A 9,343-nucleotide genomic window follows, 5' to 3' on the forward strand; every position below is an offset into this window, starting at 1 on the left:
AGATTCCAGGCTCCTCCCCTTCTTCATGCTGGCGTCATGCATTCCGATTAATCCCGCCCACTTTTGGCTACATTAGACAAATTAGCCAATCGCGGCCCATATAAGGCGGGGCTAAAAATGACTGACAGTGGTCTGTCGCAATGAGGGTGCCTCTTTGTCCAGTCAACGTATATAACACATTTCTGCCATAGCTTCTTTCTTTGAGATAATGTCGGCTGAATATGAGAACAGGTAAGTTAAAGAAAAATGAGGACCAGAACGGAAAAAAACCCAATAACTGCAATTGAGCGGAGAAAACGTCGTTTTTGTCGGCGCCGTTGACCGAAACGGGCCTTTTCCGAGATATTTTAGGCGTTTGTGTCCCGCCACATCCTTTACATTCTAACATGAGACCCGTCTGAACCGATCACCCAGAACTAAATCGGTAATCTGACGCGGATGTTTTTACGTTTGCGAATTTTTAAAGCCAACGACCGTAATGGGTTTGTTTCTGTCGGTACCGGGCCGAATCCGAACGGAAAAATCGGAAAGCCGGCCGGCGCCTACCAGAAGCACGTGAACAAGGCCGAATTACGCCGTCTCGGCCTCGGTTCGACACTACAGTTGATATTTCGGTTTCTATCTAATCTTTGTGTCATGATTAAACTGAAAGTTGGGTATTTGTCCCCCTAATGTGAAGTCATGTCGAGTTTTTGTGACTCATCTCCGGATTCGACAGCGCCGTGCACATGGTCGGAGTACCCGGAGTCCCGGCACCGAACCTCGGAACCGTCTTATAAAGCATTTGTGTGGCCATTTTTGCCGAGGTTGAGCGTACGTTAACGAAATGGGGTTCCGTAGTGTGTTTGGGTCGTTGGTTCTGTTAGCTAGCTGGGTTTTTCTCTTCAAAGTCAACGTCGACGCGAATTTGCGGCCTGCTAACGCTAATTCTGTTAGCATTAGCAGGCCGCAGACGCTATCCCGGGTTAGAAAGCAGGGCACGGTTATTTGTCTCGGTACGCCATGATACTGTTGCCAGTTTAATGATGGAAAATGGTCATTTCTTAGATTTTGTTGTTGTTTGAACATAAAACGGGTATCTTTAAAGAACCGTGGTCATAATGCGTAGTTAAAGCCCCGGGTACGTGCAGGGTGGTGTCCTAACATGGCTCCACGGCTTTAACACGCTTCTGCTCTTCTTTCAGAGACAATGGCCCCGAAGGCATGGAGCCAGATGGAATCATCGAGGTGAGTTCCTAGAACCTGTAGGAACATGGACCTCCTCCCATGTAGAGACTGAGGATGTTGAGCTACTCCTAATTTTTTTAAATGTATTTATAGGGAGGAGCTCCTAATGACTGATCAGTGTAGTTCAGACTATCTGGGAGGGTGTAGTTTAAGGGAGCCCAAAAGGCCCAGTGGCGGTTCTGAAAGGACTTGAGAGGATCCAGACCCTCTGTGGTGAAGTCCAGTCTTCAGAAGATAGGGGGCAGCATTTCCCAGCCTCTCTGCTAGTTTACACAACATGCAGTGTTCTGATGTCACTCCCTGGAGGCAGGAGAGTGTCCTCATCAGATACAGAGCTCCAACCTGAAATCTGTCTGTCTGCAGAGTAACTGGAACCAGATCGTGGACAGTTTTGATGACATGAACCTGCGCGAAGCTCTGCTCAGGGGAATTTATGCCTATGGTTTCGAGAAGCCATCTGCCATCCAGCAAAGGGCCATTATCCCTTGTATCAAGGGTAAGTGTCAGGATCTGCATGCGTGTTTGGATGTTGTTGTTTTGTTAAATGTTTTCTATTTTCACCTTTTAGGTTACGACGTGATCGCTCAGGCCCAGTCTGGCACTGGGAAGACCGCCACTTTTGCCATCTCCATCCTGCAGCAGATTGATGTGGAGCTCAAGGCCACTCAGGCTCTGGTCCTGGCTCCTACCAGGGAACTGGCCCAGCAGGTATGGACTACAGCAGCAACTTGCTCATCCATCCCCAGAGTTTAAACTGGTAGTTAGAACTTTCTTAATGTTTTTTTAATCTATTATCAGGGTGTTTTTCCTCACATTTGTTAAGAGCATTTGGTTACGTTGAGTATTTTAATTCAATTGTGAATACGCTGAGCAAGCTTTGCAGCAGGTAGGGGAACAGGGCTCGGTTTTGTCCTAGAAAATGACCAAATTTTTTCCAATTTAGTCTAAAAAAAAAGCATAATTATAACTTGAAAAGCTGCATCACCTGCGATAACGCTAGTGTAAATGCACTTTGCTGAAAGTAGTCACTGAAGATGCTGAAGCTTTTAGCTGAAATGGTGATGCAATTGACTTTAATAGCTGAAGGGATTTACTGAAAATGCAAAAGCCATTTGAAAAATGTTTAATTTGCTAAAAGACTTGTAAAGAACTACAAAAGTGCTGAATTTGACCAAAATTTCTGAAAAATAATTGTAGTGGAATTTCTTAAACCACTTAAATATTTAGCGTGTTGCTTAAATTTGAGCCTAGCTCCACATTAGCCCAAAAAACCTCATCAAATGCCAAATTAGCCTAAAAGGCTAGCTTGTTGTTTAAATACTAGCTAAATACTGGCTAAATAATAGCCAAAGTTCATCAGTAAACTAAATTAGTCAAAAACTTTAGCATGTTGCTAAAATAGAAGCTAAACTCTAAATTAGCCTAAAAACCCAATAGAAACAAATTGGCCAAAAACATTTGTATGTTGCAAAATATCAGCTGAACTCCAATTTTTTCTAAAGTACTATAAAAGATCTTAACATGGGCCATTAATATATTTAAAGGCTTTTGTTGCTAATCTACATAAATAATTTGAAGACTTTCTCATTCATTCGCTATGGGGTGCATTTTATAATGCAAGCAGTGATGTCCTGAATGAGATGAACGTTTTGTACCAAGATTGCTGAAATCGTTGAAAGTAAAGAGTTTTTATGTGCTGAAAAACATACAGAAAGGAGCATGAGAATCACTGTAATGTAAATGTTTACTAAACAATCAAAAGGCCACTAAAAACGCCACTACAACAGATGATCAGAGTGGGACTTGAAGCTCTGAGAGGCCAAATCCTGCCCATCAACCGAACTTTAAGTTTAGTTTTGATTATTAAACCCAGCTTTCCCTGTGACTGCAGATCCAGAAGGTGGTGCTGGCCCTAGGTGACTACATGGGGGCTAACTGCTACGCCTGCATCGGAGGAACCAACATCCGCAACGAGGTGCAGAAGCTGCAGGCTGAAGCCCCCCACATCGTGGTGGGAACCCCAGGACGTGTCTTCGACATGCTGAGTCGCAAAAACATCTGTGAGTCGTCTGGAGGGGGCGTGGTCTTTGGGGTTCCAGGGTGGGAGGCTGGGGGCGGGGCTCTTCTGCTGTATGATGATGAAACCCATGCGTGTCAACTGACTCTGTCCGTCTCTGGTGTGGCGTTGCTCTGGTCGGCGTTTTGCTGGCTGAAGTTATCTCCACACCGGGGACCCAGAGACATGATCACACTCATGATCCTGAATACAACAACGCTAGTTTGTCTGAAAGGGTCAGGTAGACGTTCGATGTCACCTCGCATCCTTAGCTAACATCAGATTTCTGTTACATGAAGCTTAGTTATGACTCCGTTTTAGAAGAGAAAATCTAAACTTTAGCTTTTTATAGTGTAAACACGACAGACTTTTTGTCATTTCAACAAACCAGTGACTGCTCTTCAGAAGAGGAATCAACAGGCTTTATTTCTCTGCTGCTCCAGAGACGGGAAGTGAAAGACTGCTTACCTGTGTTACTGCTCTCTAGTTACCATAGCAACCCCTGAAGGGTAGAAATAATTCATCTGTCAAAAGGGTGCAGGTGTTTTTGAGGCTTCTCTCTCTGGCGGTGAGGTCAGACTTCCACTAAACCATGTTTTTCTTTGTGCAGCTCCCAAATGCATCAAGATGTTTGTGCTGGATGAGGCCGACGAGATGCTGAGTCGAGGGTTCAAAGACCAGATCTATGAGATCTTCCAGAAGCTGGCGAGCAGCACTCAGGTAAGATTGTGCTACCTGGACTAAAAGATCAGGGTTTTTTTCTGCTTTTTTTTTCCCCTCTCTCATCATTCTTACTTCGTACTGGGTCTTTCTCCCCCACCGCTTACTAAAAAATAAAATCACCAAAATTTGGGACACCCAAGGGAAGTTTGGAACCTGCGTCGTATACATCAAGTGTTCTCAGGATGAAATGCACTTCAGCTCAGTCTCAAATGATGGAACGTTTCCTCTGATCGACTGGTCACTTAGGTGGTTTGGATGTATCCTGCCTGATCCTTAATGCTGTTCCACATTTCTCCTATTTAAAAAAAACTTGTCATAATTAATTCAAAAATGGAACATGTCACTCTAAAGATCCCGTTTCTCATTTTCTTAGTTAATGTAGAAAATGAGTTCAAGCTGAACACAAACATGCAGGTTAGAGAGTGAGCTGGGGTGGCTGATATCAAAGAAGTCCTCATCACTGCAGTTTTTATTCAGCGTCACACACAACAGAAACCAGAAGTCATTCAGCAGCTTCACGTTAAAACTAATCTTTGATAAAAATTACTTTAAAAATGTGGAATTTCCTCTAACAGGAACCTGTTGTGGTTGGATGAGTCGTTTCAGCACCTCTGTTCATGGATGACGCAGCGCTGCGTCTGAGCCGTGTCAGCTGACTGTCAGTCTGCTGCCGTGGCGTTCTTCCGGCCAGAGCCTGACATGATCACACACTGAGTCACAAAGTGGCTGGGGCTAAATATCAATATTTCATTTTTTTTTTCTAGTCCCCTCTTGATATCTAATGACATAGAAGTCCACCAGGGGGAGCTTCTCACAAGCATGACAGTGAAGTGTGAGGATGTTTAGTACTGATGCTCCTAGGGCTGCCATGACCAATCCACTATTAAAGTAGTGAAATTGAACAAAGTTGTGAGCATTCAGCACCAAATAATTATCTTTTTTTAAATATATTTGAGTCAGAATCCAAGAAGAGACCAAAACTGTATGTCAGATGCTGACCTCCATTAGATTTAATCTTGTTTTAATCCAAGAAACTGCATGATTCATTCAAGTTTAATAAATATCATCTTGATCTTCTTTATTTTTAGTTAACTCGAGCTAATGATGGTTAAGATGTGCTTTACATCCACTTTTCTGTCTACACATTAATATTGTGCCTCAATGATACAGGAACTTACAAAAAATGTAGAATTAATAAAAATACAACATTGTGAATTTACATTTCCACATTTATTGGTCTTTATAGTGAGAAAACTATTTGATATACTGTATTTTCCTTAATTTAAATTTAAATTTTCAAAGACGCACTAGTTTATATTGATTTTATTTCACTGTTGCAAAGGACACTAAATCAATATATTGTTTACATTGTTGTTAAAAAAAAAGAAAATATGGGGAAATATGAGGGGAAAAAAATATATTTGTTTACAGATGTGACAAGATCACCAAGAGAATGATTATTGAAACGTTCGCTGTATCGTGATGCTATCATGAATCATATCGTCTGTTACTGAGATCCCCCTCCCTACAACAGCTGTTTATCAGCAGGTTGAGCTTTAATCTCAGTCCTGATCGTGCTCCTGTGGATCAGCGGTGAACAGAGGCGTGTTCTTGTCTCCAGGTTGTCCTGCTCTCGGCCACCATGCCAGCTGACGTGCTGGAGGTCACAAAGAAGTTCATGAGGGAGCCCATCCGGATCCTCGTGAAGAAGGAGGAGCTGACTCTCGAGGGTATCCGGCAGTTCTACATCAATGTGGAAAAGGAGGTGAGATGTTCTGTTTCTGTGGACCGTCCTCCTCTGAATGAGTAGAACTTACCCAAGTCGTCCTCACAGGAGTGGAAGCTGGACACGTTGTGCGACTTGTATGAAACCCTGACCATCACACAAGCCGTCATCTTCATCAACACGAGGAGGAAAGTGGACTGGCTGACGGAGAAGATGCACGCCAGAGATTTCACCGTGTCCGCTCTGGTAAGAGCTCCTCTCCTGGAGGAGAACTCTGGTCGCCGTACACGTCCCTGTTGATGACTGAGCCTGTCCTCCTCCAGCATGGTGACATGGACCAAAAGGAGAGGGACCTGATCATGAGGGAGTTCCGTTCTGGTTCCAGTCGAGTCCTGATCACCACTGACCTGCTGGTAGGTCCAGCTTTCATTTTCAGAGAAGATGTTGCCACACCTGAGCCTCCGTGTGCTCCTTGGCCTCCTGCTGGTCCGAGGTTCCCTCTCCTCCCATCTGCTGTGTTGGTGAAGGACTGAATGTACCTCGTAGAGAAACTCGCCTGCCCTCCACTGTAGCTTGGCTTTAGTCCACGCCCACAACTAAATGGCAGGCTACACCAGACTCCTCCCACTTCCACATGATTGCTAAGACTCCTCCCCTTTTGTTTCCCCTCAGGCCAGAGGCATTGATGTCCAGCAGGTGTCCCTGGTCATCAACTATGACCTGCCCACCAATAGAGAGAACTACATCCACAGGTAAAGCAGCACCTGTCGCACAGCTTCACCTGTCTGCATCCCTCTGTCTGACCACACCCCTCTCTCACAGGATTGGTCGAGGTGGGCGTTTTGGCAGGAAGGGAGTCGCCATAAACATGGTGACCGAAGACGACAAGCGAACCCTGAGGGACATCGAGACGTTCTACAACACCACCGTGGAGGAGATGCCCATGAACGTGGCCGACCTGATCTAGAAACCTCCAGCTCCTCTTCTCTGACTCACCTTGTTTATTTTAAAAAGTAAAATCTTGTTTCTAAATGATCCAATTTCTAAAGACTTGTTTTTGTTTTCTTCAGTCTCCATCCTCTTTATTCAAACATTTGAGCTAGTTTCTGCCTCCTGGGGGGCAAACTAGAGCTGCTTCATCTGCAAACTTCTTCTGTGTCCTCCCACACCTGAGGTCTGACGTGGAGCAGGAGCGTCTGTCCCGCCGCTCCTTTCCACCTCCTCGCCTGTTCTAACGCCTCTCTGTTCTGGAAAGAAGCGGCGCTGACTGCAGCTCAGCGGTCAGAACCGCTGATCCGATTGGAGTCATCATGAACTGGTGGAGGTTTCTTCTGAAGAAACCCGTCTGCAGCCTGTAATGCACGAGGTCTTGAATGCTTTTATTAAAAAAGATAATAAATATATAAATACGAGTTGGTCACTTTTAGGGGGAGGGGGGTTATTGTTGGACCAAACTTCCAGTGAGGCTGAAAGGTCAGGAGGTCGGGCCGTCTCCATGACGACGACGTCTGTGGAGCCACAAGCTGCGCTGAGCTCTGGTGGGGTGTTTGGGAACGGAAGGAAGTTCTTTTTTTCCCCGAATGACTTTATGGATTGTTAGCCTTTTTCAGACATGTATCAAGTTTTTTTTTTTACATTGGATTCTGTGAAGTATTTATTTTAACAATCTGCTTAAAAATAAACGTTTCTCTTTTTGAACAGTAAAAAATAAAAGTTGGCCTGTGTCTGCGCTGCGTCCAAAGTATTTCTACCTCAAAGGTTCGGTTGAAGCTTCACCATCCTCCAGGTCAAAGGTCACCTCTGGCTCCATGTGGAAGCAGACCAGAAGGTCAGGTCCAAAACATGACCTTTAATAAGGAGCTTTATGACGTCATGAGAAGATAAACTGAAATCCTGGAAGGATTTATATGGGGTCAAATCAGGATCAACTTGAAAGGGGGAAAAAAAGATTGAAAAGTAGACAATGTAACGTAAACAAATTCCTTGAAAAAATTGTAAATGACATTGTGAACAATAAAAAAAATTTAATCAGAAATACTAAAAACCTCAAAAAAGAAAAAAAAATTAAAAGAAAAATTATCTAATAACAGCTGCCGTTTTGAATTTTCAACTTTTTTGCGGTCAAATAAGCCTAAAGGCCAACGTGAAATTAGGCTCAGGTCCGTAGCTGACTGGAACTGTAAACAGAACTGAAAGTGAAGATTCTGAAATTGTTTTTTTTTAATTCAAGTTTTCAGGGGTTGGTTGGGGGTTCAAGTTTTTTTCAAGTTTTCAGTTTTTTGCTTCAAATTAAAAAAAAAAAGTTTTTTTTCAAAATTTTCAAGATTTTTTTTAAGTTTTCAGTTTTTTTCTTCAAATTTTCAAATAAAACTTTTATCAATATTTCAAGATTTACTTCAAGTGTTTAGATTTTTTACATTTTCAAAACATTTTTTTTCCAAATGTTTTTTTTTTCAAATTTACAATGTTTTGTTTTCAAATTTTCTAAAGAAATTTCGTTACATTGCCTATTTTTGATTTGACCACACAGATTTAACCCTTTAACACCATCATTTTACTGTACTTTTTTGACATTGTTTGCACCATCAATGTCCTCCCAGTAGTTTCTGAAGGAGAAAAGCCCCGCATGTTAACAGTTAAAAAGTTACAGTAGCATAAAAAATGTTTCAGCGTCACAGACACCGCCTCAGGTGTTAAAGGGTTAAAGGTCAACCAAACTTTAATTGTGGTAGACTCAATATTTTAATTTTCCCATAAAAGGAGGTTGTTCACCACTTCAAAAATTTTTATTTTTTTTTACCAGGTACATAGCATTCATTTTGGTGAGTTTTTAAGTCTGCTGGGGTCAAATTTGTGACCAATGGTGCAGTAAGAAAGAGGAAACGATCTGGTCCTTCAGTCCAGGACTGCTACAGGACATAAAACTTTGCTGAGTGGTAGAAATATAAACAGGAACATAAACAAGAACGGTGAAGAAAGTCAAGAACCAAACAGGATTTTAATGGATCATTCCATCAAACTTCCAGTGTTTTGAGAAGAAACCATCCAGGGGCGGAGTTACCACTAGGCAAAGGTAGGCTAGGACTCCCAACACTTTTGGGGGCCCTGAGCTGAACACTTAAAAATGGTGCTAAATATTTCTAAAATAATTTTCATAGCTATCCCTTTTGATTGTCAAAAAAATAAAAAATCACCGAGACTCATCGTGTAAGTGTTTCATCCTCTATGGAGTGATATTTGTGTCACCTGAAGTTTTGAGATAAAAAATTTCTAAATTGCATACAAAATGTAAAGTGTTCTTGATTTACACTAAACACTTCTATATGATCTATGAATCTTCCAGAGTGAGATATTCTTAAAAAAGTATGATTATTTTTCAGACTTAAAAAAACAAACAAACTTGAAGCACATATTATCTTCTGCTGGACAACAGTGTTTTTGGATTAGCTTAACATAAGGAAACAAAAGAAGGTTTACCAAAGTAATATTAATTTATAAGGAGAAGAATTGTCATTTTTTCTCTTTTAATGTTAATTTTCACAGTGACTTATTTTTAATATCTCATTTTTGCTTTTGATCAAAGTAAAAACAGAAATATTTATGAAAAAAAA

General features: G+C 41.9%; 1 protein-coding gene and 1 non-coding gene across 2 annotated transcripts; both read left to right on the forward strand.

Moving 5' to 3' along the window:
- The first annotated feature begins 77 nt into the window (after positions 1-77).
- On the forward strand, positions 78-6,780 carry eif4a1a (eukaryotic translation initiation factor 4A1A). Its single transcript, XM_024287539.2, has 11 exons — positions 78-231; positions 1,185-1,227; positions 1,591-1,723; positions 1,796-1,935; positions 3,119-3,287; positions 3,894-4,003; positions 5,628-5,771; positions 5,841-5,978; positions 6,056-6,145; positions 6,405-6,484; positions 6,555-6,780. Exons 1-11 carry the CDS (start codon positions 209-211, stop codon positions 6,697-6,699), a joined length of 1,215 nt encoding a protein of 404 aa, XP_024143307.1. The 5' UTR covers positions 78-208; the 3' UTR covers positions 6,700-6,780.
- On the forward strand, positions 3,358-3,495 carry LOC112156536. The gene has a single exon (XR_002921002.1). It is a non-coding gene; the product is annotated as a small nucleolar RNA SNORD10 (small nucleolar RNA).
- Positions 6,781-9,343: the final 2,563 nt, after the last annotated feature.

The sequence above is a fragment of the Oryzias melastigma genome, linkage group LG18 (assembly GCF_002922805.2).
Source record: "Oryzias melastigma strain HK-1 linkage group LG18, ASM292280v2, whole genome shotgun sequence".
In the NCBI taxonomy this organism is placed as follows: Eukaryota; Metazoa; Chordata; class Actinopteri; order Beloniformes; family Adrianichthyidae; genus Oryzias; species Oryzias melastigma.